The sequence below is a fragment of the Alligator mississippiensis genome, chromosome 3 (genome assembly GCF_030867095.1).
Source record: "Alligator mississippiensis isolate rAllMis1 chromosome 3, rAllMis1, whole genome shotgun sequence".
NCBI lineage: Eukaryota > Metazoa > Chordata > Crocodylia > Alligatoridae > Alligator > Alligator mississippiensis.
In genome coordinates this window covers 36,674,682-36,689,838 of record NC_081826.1, presented here as the reverse complement: position 1 = coordinate 36,689,838, position 15,157 = coordinate 36,674,682, and the positions used below count along the sequence as shown (strand labels likewise).

At 44.6% G+C, this 15,157-nt stretch overlaps 1 protein-coding gene and 1 long non-coding RNA gene across 6 annotated transcripts in view; one reads left to right on the top strand and one right to left on the bottom strand.

The window, feature by feature from the left end:
• Positions 1-349: 349 nt before the first annotated feature.
• On the bottom strand, positions 350-6,424 carry LOC109285209 (uncharacterized). 4 transcript variants are annotated; one of them, XR_002092871.1, is made up of 3 exons: positions 6,339-6,424; positions 4,776-4,867; positions 350-2,971 (listed from the first exon to the last, which is right to left on the bottom strand). It is a non-coding gene; the product is annotated as an uncharacterized LOC109285209 (long non-coding RNA). The 4 variants fall into 4 exon arrangements; XR_002092874.2 differs by lacking the exon at positions 6,339-6,424 and adding an exon at positions 6,010-6,089; XR_002092872.2 differs by lacking the exon at positions 6,339-6,424 and adding an exon at positions 5,374-5,922.
• FZD6 (frizzled class receptor 6) overlaps positions 6,087-15,157 on the top strand; it is a 72,083-nt gene continuing 63,012 nt past the window's right edge. Inside the window, exon 1 of one of the 2 annotated variants that reach the window (XM_019495736.2) lies at positions 6,087-6,160. Coding sequence is in view for 1 of the 2 variants with exons in the window: in XM_019495735.2 (XP_019351280.1) it covers positions 6,268-6,447 (180 nt within the window). In the remaining variant the exon portion in view is untranslated. Of the gene's footprint in view, positions 6,161-6,254; positions 6,448-15,157 lie in introns of those variants that run through there. The other variant, XM_019495735.2, reaches the window with a different exon arrangement.

Here is a 15,157-nt window from a genome sequence, read left to right as displayed (position 1 = left end):
TACTAAATGCAGATTATCATACCTGCCAGGTAGCTGGGCTTGGTCCCAACAAACTAGACCGCCTGGTTTTTTTAAAGCTTCCCTTGATCAACGCGGGCTCTGGCAATGTTTCTTTTATTGGCCTTCCTGGCACAACTCCCTGGGCACAATCTCTCTGTCTGCTAACCCTTCATGGAAATAGGACCTTGTAGCCCAGCAGACCTGAGACCCATGTTGGCACCTCTACCCTAGGGCTCCCAGTAGCTTACGCAACTTTTCCCAGAGCACTGAATTTGTGGGCTCTGAGTTTACAGTTTGCATATTTAAACACATGCAGTAGTGGCAGGAAACAGACCGCTACACTCTTAAATGTAGAATCACTTTTGTTTACTTTAGGTGAAACAAGAAATATACAGATCTAGACAAAGCACTAAAGGCTTACAAACAACTCTCTGTCTCCATTTTTTTTTCACTTTGGAGCATTCTTTGGGCTTACATTGTAGTCCTCTAGTCTAAGGAGCCCTGATATCACAACTCTACAGCTGCTCAGAAGAATCGCACAAACTTAAACTTCTTAATTGTTATATAAAACATGTTGATAGAACACAAATTATTGAAACTACTTTTAAAACCATGTGACTATGTTGATTTTTGTTGCAGCTTGATTAAAGTAATGAAGTTTCAACTCATTATCACACCTGGTAGAAAAAATGTTGTTTCGTGTTACTGAAATGGTTTCTTCCATGACTATTTTAATATCTTAATTAACCCACAATATTTTGTCCAGTTCTTCCATTTTTTTAAAAGTACTTGAGGAAAAATATAAGGATTACTACAGTTTTATGTCCTACCGCAGGATTTACTGGTGCCATCTCCTGGCTAATCTACAACACCTGCTTTTTAAACAAAATTATGACTGGTGTCTATTAATAACCACAGGGACAGGAACATTATGAGCTTTAAGACTTAATTAGTGAACTTCAAATTGTTATAGGTAAATCCATATTATATAAATTAAATTCTCCAAGAGTTTAGTACAGTACTTCAGTACAAAGATAATTATTCAGTTTTTTACTTGTGCTAAGTGAAGAAATTCAAGCCCAGGATGAAATCGATCTTGTTCAGAAGACCAACATAAGACCTATGTATCACTTAAACTTCATCTAAGCTCCATTTTGACAATTTAAATTTGAGTTTACATTAGTGGGCTTTGAATAGGTCCTTCAAAGAGAATGATCTTTTTTATCCCCTCTACTCCTTGCATCAAATGCATGTCAGGTGCTACATTGCTTAAGCTCTCTATGGTATAGATTTAGTGTCATTTTGTGAAGTACTGCCAGGGATAAATTAAAAAAAATACCTTTACCTTGGGCCCCAGTGCAGCAAATAACTTTAGTCTAAAACTTAAGTGCTTCACAGAATAGTGATGGAAGTATTCACATATTTAACTTTGCATAATAGAGCCCTCAGAACCCAAAGCATTTAAATCATAACGCTGAGACTCTCCATGTTTTGGATTCTTTGAATAGTTTGCTTAGGAATTAGACTGTGATGAAAACAGAATGTTGAGGGTGGTGGTGGTGTGATAATGGTATATAATCTGTTGTTTTTTTTCCTATGGCACAATCATCTATTAGAAACACAAGATTCCTACAGAAAATAAAGAGATACTATTTAGCCTCACACTTGGTTTTAGTGATTTAACTTTCATACAAAAATCCCTTTTGAAAAGGAACGATCAAATCCTTTACATGTATTACAGAAAACATACTGCAGGAATCCTAAATTGCTCTGGTAACGGAGTGTAAAACAGTTCTTAAAATGGGTCTGCTGCCTACAAGATGGAAACAATTGTTCGTTGGCCAGTTAACCAATTCACTCTGCTCTGGTTGCTGAATTTACCAGTTTGTCACTTAGTTTTGTAAATGGCAAATGAGACCTCTCAGACAACCCAAACAGAAATGAATTTCACTAGTATAAAACTAATAAAACGGCACTGAACAAAAAAAGAAGGAAAAAAAGTACAAGAATACAAGGTAAAAATGTTTTTACTAAATTCCCTTTGTTTGCCTTCTGTCTAGGATTGCATAACAATACTGGTTGTTTTACAAGTCTTTTTCCAATGTGAGTGTTTAAGAGTGTAGTAGTAGTAGACATCTGTCTGTCTTGTGAGACAACAGAATTACAACAAGTGAGATATCGGCTGGTTGAACATAACCGTCGCTTGAAAATAAAGTGAAGCTGGAGTGACTTCTCCAGGGCACAAAAACCTGGGCATTGTATATGGAGACACTGAGCTGCCCACAAACCAGTATCCCCCTCTTAGCCTTGCTAGTTCCAAACATATTGGCACCTATCTTAAGGGTGTAACTAACAGAAACAGTAATGAAATCTCATTGCCCTAAGTCCCCACATAACTAAACCAAACCAGTTCTGTGGTTCTTGGAAGGTTTAACACTGGCAAAGATCTGGTCCCAAGTAAGATTCTTATCTTTTCAATTAGATGCGTAATTTGGGCTTTTTAGACTATGTAATGCCAATATTCCTTTCTCTTACATAACACTTCTAACATTTTTTTACCCCAGCTATATTCAAATGCTTATTAACACTTTGATTCTTCAGTGGCAACCTCTAAGAATTCTGCAGTGTCTGGTTAGGATAGTTACAACAGAGCAATACATAAACTACAGAAAGTTACTGAATAACTTACTGAATATCAATATTCAATACTGAATAACTAATTCACTGAATATCAATATATTTATACTAAAATTAGAACATGCACTTTATATACAGTTTTGATTATCTGTAATGTTTATTATCACCCTAGGAGTCAACAGGTCTGTACAAGCAAAGCTGAAGCCTCTCTAGCTTCATTGGAGACTCTGAACAAGTGTAATGAATTTCAGTATCAAAGCTGAAGTCTGAGGCCCTTCACTGCTGAGAAGATGAGAGATGTTGAACGCAATTGACCATTTAATAGTGGAAGTAACTATAAACAAATTCAAATGAAAATAATGACAACATCAGCACAAAAATAAAAGATGGCACAATGTTGAAGAATATAGGGTTATATCAATTTTAATTCTAACCTAAGCAACAGCATTAGGACTTCAGAATAAACAATGTATTATAAATGTCAGTCTGAACCTTTATTAAAACTATAAAGACATTTCAAGCCAATGGACTTTTGATTCATAATATAAAGAATACACTTCCTAACACATAGCAAGATGTAATTTTGAATATAATGTATATGACAGAAAGCAATGGTAGTTTATAACTAAGATTGCTTCATACTTTTTGTTTATGACCTGTTAACAGTTGCTTATAAATTTGCCAAACTTGTACTTTCCATGCCTCAGGCTGATTTTTTTGTTTGTTTTAGTAAAAATCCCGCCCCCCCCCCCCCCCCCCCCCCCCATTCACTTGTTTCAGAGATGTATGTGAAGGAAAATATGCTATTTTGATCAAGTTAAAAACTCATAATGACTGTTTTACTGAGGTTCTCTAACATCTCCACACTCTGGCACTCCAACCTGTACCACAGGTGCCACAAGGAGTGATAAGCAACAAATTGGGAAGGAGACAGACAATACAGTGACAGATAGGACAGGGAGCAGAAAGCAGATTATCAGGCAGGGACCACAGAGCAGTAAGCAGAGTAGCAGTTTTGTTGTGGAACACAGGGCAGGGACCCAAAAGCTGAGCTGAAGACTGAGCAAGGGAAAGGAATCTGAGTGGTACTCATGAGGGTGCAGGGCTAATCTGTGGCACACCTGCCAAAAATGTTCATCTAAGGTTTAATGTGCACTGAGAATGATTGACTTCCCATGCCCCCCAGGTCATATATGCTGAACAGGAATGCAAAGGAGTGAGGATCTTTGACATGCATGTTTAAAGACTGGGACAGAAGTCAACTAGATGAAGACATGGGATAGAGACAGGTTGGTAACAGAGGTAGAGTCTCTGAAACCTACCTCTCCAGGTCACATCCTCTAGAACTTGGAATTGAACCACAACATTCCACTCCTGAGGGGGAAGAATGGCTCAGTGGTACCTGGGAGACTCAGGTTCAAGCCCCATACAGTGTAACCTTGAACACGTCACTTACTCTCCCTCTGTGAGACCCTTAGAGGAAATGTGTTCGTTGTGAGATCCATGAGATTTCTTGTGATTTGTGATTCTTTTAACACTGTTGATATCAGCATTAGACTGATATGACAGGCATGAAATGAATTCTGCTCCTGTCACCAGTGAGACCCACTAGCAAAATGAGTTTCCTCCTCATGTAATGGCTAGTCCACACTGAAGATGACATTGGGCAATGTACTTATCTGCTGCATGTTACACCATCACACATAACTCATATGGGTATCAGTACAGTCACACACAAGGGAATTCGGGATTTTTGGCTTTTTTAAAATTTAAGAAATTATAATTTAAAAAAAGTTACATTAAGAGGTCATTAAGGTTCCAAAGTCAAACACTCCTTAGAAATACTGGAACTAAGGTCTTGCTAAAGGGCTTCTTTGAAAAGTATCCGACAACGATCCAGCAGTCCTTTATGCGTGTGAGTACCTTTAGTATTTGTGAAATAGGTAATTTTATGGGAGTACTTGCTTACGTGTATGGAGTTACCCACCTGCAAGTGTTTGCATGACTGAACTTTTAAGGGGCCATTTAAATACTGTGGTTCAGCGGTCCAAAAAAAAGACTGCACTGCAAGTAGAAGATCCTAAGTCATACGTACATCAATCACACCAGTTCCCAATACACCAACCAAATCCCCTTACCTGTTTACATCCACATAGCCTTCTAATGGTTATCTTCTTCCCAATCCTGCCTGTATCACTTTGTGCATGACAGTCATCTATTTTGTATTAATCTAAAATAGATTATAAACAGTTGGTTAGGAAGAAACTCTGATATTTAAGGCGATTACAATGCTCAGTAATAATATAGCTTGAATAAATCTGTTCTTGTGACATGGTAGACAGGGATGCTCCAAATTCACCCTTTGGAAACTGCAGAGGGGGCAGCTTTGCTCATGGTCACAGCATGGGTCACTGGCAGAGCTGGAACCTAAGGCTAAAAGCAGACTGCTGGTTTAATGTGACCCTGATAAGGCCAAGACATGGGTAGATCAGGGGTTTTGAAAAAAAGAGCTGCACGTGCTGTGGTTCGTCATCATCACCGATAAATAACACACATTTTTCTCCAGGTAAAAGGAAACTAGAAGCTTTACTAATACGCTAAGGGCCTAGGGTTGTATTATTCAGTTTAAGATTGAAGCAAACATAAATATAGCTTTACTGGAACGTGCATTCATGCACTACAACATATATTATTTACTATTCAAAGACACAAACAGGCAAAAAAATACTCAAACACCATTGCTGCTTTACAATGCTTTACATTGTGGTCATTACAGTTAGATGTACGTCTCATCAGGATTCATAAAACATGATTCTCTTGAGCGTCTTCATCACACTTCACAGAAAGTTAATTCCACACCTGAGGTAATATTTCTACCTACAGTTACAAACTCTCTACAGGGCTGTGCAAGAGAAGCTGCATGGCTAATGGACAGCAGACTTGCAAAAGAAGGGCCAGCTTAATTAGTCAAACATTAAAACTATTTTTCAAAAGGCGAAAGAGTCATTAATGCGTGTGAAGAGTTTAAAAAGAAATCCAGCGGATGGTAGCGAGCTGTGAAGCCCAGGAACTCGCTGGGGCTGCCCCACTAGGCGCACACGCTGCTGTGCTCGTTTGACGCCGGGTGGGGCGGGAACGCACCACACTGCCCCCCGCTCCGCTCCGAGCACAGGAGGCACAGCCCTTTGCATGCCGGGTTTAAACGGCAGCGAGCTCAAACGGAGCGAGGCTGTTCCAAGGCAAACCGTTAATTCGAATCAGCCGTCCGCCCGCGCGGGCCGGACTCTGCCACAGACACCGCCCCCCGCACCACCCCCTAGCCCCTGGCTCCACACCCCAGCCCAGACGCCCCCTCGTCCCGCCCCCTCCCACCTGCTTTCAAATATCGCGAGATTCCTCGAGACTTTCCCCTTCACTCCCCCTCGCGCCCACCCGGCCTGACACCACTTCCGGTGCGGCCGGCGCGGAGCGGCGCTGCGGGCAGGTGGGGGGAGCAGTCCCTCCCCCCTTCTACGTCACGCAGGTGAGGAGCAACGGCCACGCCCTTAAAGGGTCCGCCCCGCGCCGGCGAGGAGCCTCGGTGTCATGCGCGAGGGGCAGCGGCAGCGGCAGCGGCGCTGAGGCGGCGGGATGGGCGCGCTGGCGGCCGTGCTGGCCTGCGGCTGCATGTGGGCGCTGGTGCGCGGCCACAGCCTCTTCACCTGCGAGCCCGTCACGGCGCCGCGCTGCACGGCCATGACGTACAACATGACGTTCTTCCCCAACCTCCTGGGCCACTACGACCAGGACACGGCCGCCGTCCGCATGGAGGTGAGCGCGGGTCAGCCAGGCTGTGCGGCGCGGGGGCGGGGCCGTGGGGAGGCCCCGCCCGACGCCAGGCTCCGTGCCCCCGCGTGGCGGCGGGCCAGGACAGGCTTCGCGTGCTGCTTCAACGGGGATAAGCTGCAGTTAGCCTCGAGTCGGACCCGACTCGGGGCAAGGCATTAACTTTGCAGGGAAGAGCCGCAGGGCGCTACCACAGGTCCCGCTTTTTCCCACCACTGGCCACTGCTGCTCATGGTGAGCGGCCCCACTCTGCGTCTTCCCCCTCCCTCCCAGCAGCCCCACACCTATGGGACACGGCATGTGTGCCAAGTCCTGCCCATGCGCTGGAGGCAGCCCCAGGTGGGCACTGGCATCCGCTGTGGGTGTCGCCAGCAGAAGGATGGGCTGGAGGCTGAACCTGCGCCAATGCCCACCACACCTCTGCGCCTCCCCCACTCCCTGCCTTGCTCCGTCCCACATAGGGAGGTTTGGTGAGCTGTTGCCAGGGGTGAGAGGTGCTGATGTGGGCCATGACAGCTTCTCCAAACTCCCTGTGTGGCCCATGAGCTCAAATAATTGCCCACCCCTGAATCCTGAAAGGGATTCAAATGCAGTTCCTAGAAAAGGGCCATAGCTACTTTCACATAGAATAGCTTAGCTGGGTGTACTCTTCACCCCTCTTGTTGAAGACCTGGGCACTGTAGGGAGAAATTCAAGTCATGGGGCCAGAAGGAATAAAAGAAAGCCCACTGATGACACACTTCCCTGGGAGGCAGAGTCCTGGGTTCAGTTTTAAGAACATAAGATCTGTGGTTTACTAGGTCAGGCCACATGCCAGTGGCAGAGTGGATACTGAAAGGGAGAGTGAACTGAGTCTGACAACAGGGCCCCCCCTCCTGTTCCTCTCACAGCCTCCAGCATTTCAGATTTAGGAAGTTCTGATTCAGAGGTTGTATCTAACTCTTGTGTTCAATAGCTACTGGTGACCTTTTCATCTGGGCATAAACAGTGTTGCTCTCTCTGGGCTGCAGAGCTGCTCATAGATGGCCAAGGCAGCATTGTTGCTGTTAGAGGCCTTACAGCGCCAAAGTCATGGGGTCAGGTAAGGCTCTGACCGGCCCACAATTCACAGGGTGCAAAAACTGACCAAGTCTGCCTTTAGCTTTCCCTCCTTCTCTCTTCCCACACTAGTCTGTGTGCTGTACCTATAGGTGCCCACAATCTTGCCTCTCTTCCCATTCATTATTCTGTATCTGCCTGAACTGTTGTCTTCAAGAAAATTAGATTTGACTCTTGGTTGCATGGAAGTTCACACAACAGAAGGACTGCTAAATGTTTTCAGTATGCTCAACTTGTCCTTTATGGTGCTTGCTTTCTTCTTGAAAAGTACTGTTAATTATGATAGTTGCTGTGAGCATTCTGGGTAAGAGGCTTGTAAAACAAGTTTCAAACCTGTTTGAGTAATGATTTAACAGTTGGAGGGAGGAAACCCTCCTTTATACACATCTCATATGGACACATTCAACATTGTAGCTAGAGGCTGATGTAGAAAGATGGAGATGGAAGGCAGATGCAAAAACATCCCTCAAATATATTTAAATAAGAACTCAAAATCTGCTGGAAACAATATCCTAGGTGCCTGTACTTATCAGAAAACATCCTTTGTCACTATCACTGGTTCATAGGCAGTAGGATTTCCTTCAAGCCCCAATATTCATATTTTTAAAAAGGCTTTATTTATTTTTACATGGTGTGGTTTTGAAGAGTGGGTAGGGCCTTGTGCTGAAGGCAGTGGGCTGTAACATATGGAGCTTATGATTTGGCCTTTAATGTATTGTGGGACTTTGGGCAAGTTCCTTGATGGCTCTGTTACAAGTTGTAGCTAGAAGAGATTCATCACATGAATTGCACCACTTTGTCCACAGTGGCATGGTTGAAGTGGTTTCTTTACTCCTACTGGAAATGAGGGTAGGATCTGTGGTAACTTGGTTTACAACCAGTAAATTAGGTTAATGCTTTCCTGGGTAATACTTTCCTGCCAAGGCACACAGTTGACAGCACAGAGGTTGCAAGTTCAAGGTTACAGCAGAACTGCTCACCATGTGGCCCTGTCAGATTCCAGTGAATCTGTGATTTCTCCTAAATACTTTGTCAGAAGGACATAAAAGAAGGTTTGTAGGTGAGTTGAGGCAAAGTTTGCTAATACATGCAAGAGGACTGTTTGGCCTAAGTGGCATAGTGTGGCTGGATGGGTAGGGGTGTGGACTGCACATGCACCATACCTCAGCCTAGGCAAGCAGCCCCTGTCCCTACTCGTATCCTTGGCTGGTTCCTGGGACCTAGCGCATGGGGAGTTCTGCCCCCCCCCCCCCCCCCCCCGGCAAACGTGTGCACAATATGCAAGAGTAGGGCTGTATTTTGAGCTGTTATGTAATCACCTCTATATACACTACTTAAGAAAAAACTGAGAACTAAATAAATTTTTAAATAAAATTGTAGATATTTGATTTTCAGTATATGATTTTTTTAAAAACTTATAATTTGTTAAAATGATATCATCTGAAAGATTGTGTGCAACCCTCAACAGCTCCCCAAAACTTGTTAAGTAGTCCACCAGCCAAAATAATTGCCCCTACACTAGGAGTGGGGGGTTAGTGGGAGCAGTGCTGCACTGGCTTCTTCATGGTGGGATGCTGCACTCGGGGTGGGTGGTGGTGCTGGGAGGGAGGGATAGAGGGGGGCTACAGCTACTTTTGGGGTGGCTGTAGCCCACCCAGTGGCCCCCTCTCCCAGTGCTGCCACCGCTGCCTGCTGTGAGCTCATCCCTGGCCTGACTACCCACTGGGAAGAGGCCTGTGCAGCTCCCAGTCCTGAGCCCGCATCCAGGAGCCTGCCCTTGCCCCGTGCATAAATCTGGAGGAGGGGCACATGCCCCCCCAAGCCTCCCCTGGGGATGCGCGCAGCGGTGGGAGCTGCTGTGCCACCCACCCCCTGGACAAGCTGCCCACGGCTTCATCCTGCACTCCACCTTGCCCTGGCTGGGTAGAGCCTGCCCCTGCCCCACTACCTCCCTCACAGTGGGGGGGGCCTCAATCTGCCCCCCTTCCCTCCCTTACACACCCCCTCCCCTCAACTTACTGATCGGATGCTGCTCTCCAAGCTGCTGGGCTGCATATCAGCTATTGGATCGGTATCTGCTGATATGGCTGGTTAATAATCAGCCATCGTTATTGGCCAAAAAAAAATCTTTATTGGTGCACACCTCGTTTTTCAGATTATTGTTAATAGGAGTGTGCGAAACGGGCCTTATTCGATTTGGATTTAGCCCGAATTGAGGACAGAGATTCAATTTGTTGATTTGGATCACTGTCCCCAATTCAATTTGGCTGAATCCGAATCTGAAGATTCAATGCTGATTTAGGAGAATCGGCAATTCAGACAGAGACACAACTCTTAAATGTTTTTTCTACATACCTCAAGGTACCAAGTGCAACTCATGAATGCTGTGATGCTGGGGTAGATGGAGCATCCCACAGGAGTGTGTGTGGGGGCGGGGTGCCCAGTGGTCAGCTGTGGGGGGACCCTGGGTATCCCCCCGACCCAGGAGGCACCAGTTGCTGAGCCAGGGGGATGCGGGGTAGCCCCTTAGCGCATTCTCTGGCAGACCCGGAAGTGGACTGGAAGTGCTTCTGGTCCACTTCTGGGTCTGCTGCTGTGTGTGCTGGGGACCCCCCCCCCCCCCCCTTGCTTCTGAGGGACACTCCATGTGCCCCAGCATCATAGCATTCACGAACTGCCTGCTACCTAGAGGTATGTAGAAAAAATATTTAAAGTTGTGTCTGTGTCTGAATCGCTGAATCTCTCCGAATCGGTTCGGAGGGTTCTGATTTCAATTTGGAGAGATTAAAGGGTCCTCTGTTTCAATTCAGAGATTCGGCCATCAAATTGGGCCGAATCTCTGTTGGACTGAATCGGAGACCAAAGCTTCGCACAGCCCTATTACTAATAATATGAAGTTCTAAGGCTTGCCCATGGTAAGGTGAAAAACCTATTCTACAGCCATGTGGGAACTTCTCTGTATGCACCCTCTCTGGGTATGGAAACACAAGTGGACAGGTATGCAGGCATGTTAAACCAGTTCAAATCTGCCTGGATCAGTTCAAAAGTGTGCCTGGAAAATGAAGCTTACTGTCATGTGGACAGCAAGCATTCTGTGATATGGGTCTGGTTAATCCTCCGAGCATCCCACACTGCTTTGCTGCTCCTCCTCTCCCCATCCTCCTCACATACCCACACACTGCTGCAGTGGATTCTCTGGTGCACAGCCAGGAACTGCTGTCCATTTTTTTTTTTTTTTTTTTTCTTTTGTTGGGACTTTTTATCAAACTAGTAGTGCTCTTGCACTACTTGGTCAATAAAACCAACCAGCTGTGTCCTCACTTCCTAGTTGACCACAGCCCTTCCTCCTGCCCTCCTCATCCCTTGGGAACTGGAAGTGTGGGCTCAGTCATTTTTTCCTGGGGGGGAGGGGCTGACCCCTCAGTCAGGCATGCACACTGAAGACTTCAGTCATTTGCCAACTATTTACGTTTATTGCACTCATATTTAGGAGCAAAAGGAAAGCAGGAAAGTAAAAAGGCTCTCACCTCTAGGTTATCTACCACTGGGACTCCCAAAGCATTGGTGGAAGTGCTCCCTTTTGGGCCCCCCCCCCCTCACCCACTGGGAGGCATGCTGGGCTGGGTGCTAACTCCCACCCTCTATTATTGGAGCCACAGTACTTCACACAATTGTGAACCAGTTTCCAATCAGTAATGCTTGGGAATGGTTCAGTTATTATGTATCCATACCGTATTAGTATATAGAAGCATTTTATTCTGCAGAAATTATTCCACTAATTGTTGTCAGCATAGCAAGTTATTTTATTCTTATAATAGTTTTTGTTTGACTCACAGCTAAAACAGATTATAAACAATTTATACCTTGTATATATGGCCATAGTCTGAGCACCCAGAAATCTTCCTTCCAGTAAGATCTGTCCAACTATATAAAAGTCTTACAAAGGAATGATGGAAGGGCCTTTGCCAGTGACTGTATAAAACAATGGAAAACAGCTCATGGAGAGCAATCTTGTAGTGCTGAAGGACTGAAAAAATAATCCAATAGCAGATTTTCCATTTGTTTAGGTCTGTTACTGTGTGATAACATCACATGTGTGATGGTGTTTGTGTTTATAGTAGAGAGCTAAATTTAATCAAATTTACAGCTACAGGAGAAATTCAAGTGATTTTTTTTTTTTTTTTTTTTTAATTTTTCTAGCCCAAGTAAGGTGATTTTGTTGAAGCAGGAGATGCAAATGGAACCAACCTATTTCCCCCCCCCCAGTTTCAAAGTTTGTTGTGTTTTTGTTTTTTTTTTTTCTTCTTCTTGCACAAGTTAAGTCAGTATAATTTCTCCTTTGACAAGATGGATTTATTTCTTCTTACTTCTCCATTGTAAAATTTAGATTTGGCCAATACTAAGACACCTATGAAAATAAAAGTATTGACATCTGTTTTTAAGCTTAAATAGTTAAAACGTGTCTACAACATATGGAAAGGATTGGAAGTAGAAAAGGAATGCAGTGTCTCCAAACTAGGGAGTGGGAAAGTCCCTGATTATGGTTGCAGACTCCTCTGCAGATAATTTTCACTTAAAGTTTTAAAAGTATCACATAGGGGTGTCCAAAAAATAGCTTGACAGCTGGATCTGGCCTGTTGAGGCAGGTTACCTGGCCTGCAGTGCTTCTTGTGTCTGGGACGGCTCATCTTTGGATTGACCTATGGGGCCAGGAATTTGGTGGTGGGTGACCATAATATTAACACCAGCAGCTTCCAGAGCTGCTGTTTTGGTGGTGTTTGCACTTGAGGGGGTTGATGCTTTTGCCACTTGCCTTTTTAGCTAGAAAAGCTACAGAGAAGGGCAGCCAAAATGATCCAGGGTCTGGAGCAGTTGCCATGTCAGAAGAGGTTTAAAAAGGCTAGGACTCTTCAGTTTGGGAGGGAGAAAGCTGAGGAGGGAAATGATCAAGTTCTATAAAATGTTGAAGGATGTAGATCAAGTGAACAGGGACCTGTTGTTTACCAAGTCCCAAAATACTACAACTAGACAGCAAAATTAGTAGGTATAAAACTAGCAAAAGAGAGTAGTTTTCATGCTATGTGGAATGCATAGCTGCAGGAAAGCGTGGAGGCAGAGTGTAGCCAGGTTAAAAAATGATAGATCTATTAATGGCTGTTGGTTGGAGGTTTCCTCTGGCATCTCTAAACCAGTAAATGGTGGATGCCAGGAAGGGTATTGAATAGGGTAGAGGTTCCCAACCTCTGGGCTGCAGCCCGGTACTGGGCTGTGAAGGGTTGGCTGCCAGTCTGAAGGAGGGTTGGCTGCTGGACCAGAAGTCCAGAAGTGACCAGCATACTGTGGGCTGGCAGCCAACCCTTTTTTTTTTATACAGCTTTCCCTCGCCAACCATGGTTTTGACTCTCTATGGTTAATATTCTGTATGCCATTTTGCCTATCACAGTATACAGCTTTGAGTAAGCACAGTTTTCTGTGTGGGGAGGGCTGCGGCAGCGAGGTGTGGACTCGGGGTGGCAGAGGCTGAGCCCAGCTGCAGCCCACCCGTGCCCTGTGCAAATATCGGGGGTTCATGGGGGCCCCCCCACTCCACTCCTCGCCTCACCGTGCTGCTTCTGAAGGAGCTGCTGGGCTCCAATTGTCCCATGACCCAGCCCAGCCAGGGCCTCATTCATGGTGAATTGGGCCCTGGCCAGGCCAGCTCGATTTTAATTTTTTTTTTTTCTTAAATTTTATGCCACAATATGGTAAAAATATTTTAAGTGTAATGCTTCAAAACAGTAGCACACCAGTCAGGAATGAAGATATAGGGCATACTACATATTTTAGTATAGCTTGAATTAAAGACATTAATATAACAAAAATGAGACTTTAGCTGGAAATCAGAACATATGAATTCTGAATAAAAGATGACAGGGAAGTTATCCTCAAATGATCCTTACAAGGACTATGTAGGATAATTTAAAGACTGTATTTTGACTGCTGGATGACAAAGAAATTTGCTTTCTCCAAGGACAAGTAGTTGACTGACTTCTATCTCCACAGTGATTTTTAACTATATTTCCTTCTGATAATAGATTCTTAAATTTCAAAAAAAAAAATCCTCAGTAATGCATCATTCCCTTGGTAAAGGACTTGTCCAGGCAATAAATGGCATGGCTTCCTGGTCACAAGAAGTTAAAACCCACATCTCCCAGGCATTAGTCTTCCTAACCATGAGACTAGCAACTAGGCTTTGATGGGGCACTTGTTATCTCTTACTAAAGCTTTGCCCCTGCAGATGGGAAGAGAATATTCATGGGACCAGAAGAAATGACAAAAGAGTGAGTCTGACAGTAATGGCTAGGGTAGGGGTTGGTAACATTTTTGGACAGAGTGCCAAAACACCTGCAACCCTGACTGGTAAGATGTTGGCATGCCAGGGGTGGATGGCAGGGAAAACGCGAGAGGCCCAATCCTTGTTATGTCAGTGCAGCCTCAGTCCCCCTCCCTGAGGCGTGCCTGCCAAGCAGAATGCCTTCGTGTGTCATGCTCTGGCGCATGTGCTAGGAGGGGGGAGGGTTGCCTACACCTGGGCTAGGGCACTTGCCCAAACTATATTACATGTCTGTTATCCAACCCTTCCTCCAAAAAGCATAAATAAAATTGTAGTTCTTGGTGGGTTGGGTGGGGGAGGGGGGAAAAGAAGCATTTTTAAGTGGTTTAGAAGTATTAAAAATTAACTTCTTTTATGTAGATGATATCTTGTATACTTATCAAATTATTTGGACTAAGCAGCAGCATTTTCCTTGGTGAATGTATTCATTAACTGTTCTAATCTTACAGTAACTTTTTTCCATACTGTGTTTAGCAAGGTTACTAACCACTTGCCTTGCAACATCTGCTTGGCAGAGCTGTGCTCCCAACAAACATAGTAGAGTGAGGACTCAAAGTTCTGGATAAACCTCTTGAATGACCACATGGGCACCGTTTGTGGTGGTAGAGTAAATTTTCTCTTGTGACGTATAAAGTCTCTCTCTCTTCCCCAAGCCACTCCTGCATAAGAATGTTTAATGGTTTGATCTTTAACTAGCCTAATGGGTTGGTGTTTTGTTTTGTTTTTTTTTGGTATGTGTAATAGGAATGTGTGGAAGTCTAGATAAGAATTGAACTACTTGAGAATCTTAACTGGCCTCATGGTCTCATTCAGTTTGTTCAAAGACATCTCTAAACTCAAGCTAATACCTGTAAAAACTTGACTAAAATAATTAAAACCATTTTGCATATAAGGTTCCAAAAGAACGGGTGAAACTTAAAGTTCTAGTTCAGTGGTATTCAACCTTTACCCAGGGGCAGGGTCCAGCTTATGGGGTCATGTTATCTAACCCCTGGGTCCTCCTCCCTTTGGGTCTGGAAATCTGGCAGTGGGGGAACAGTGGCAGCATTAATTGCTGCTCCCATGCTGTCAAATTTCTGCACCCAGAGCTGGCCTTAGGGGGAAAATGGCATCCTGGGCAAATATGTATTTTGGTGTGTGGGCACTCCCCACCTCCCACTTCCCCCCCTTTTAAGAGGCCAGTCTGGTGGAGAGGCAGAACAGCACGGTGTGCCAGGCAGGCAG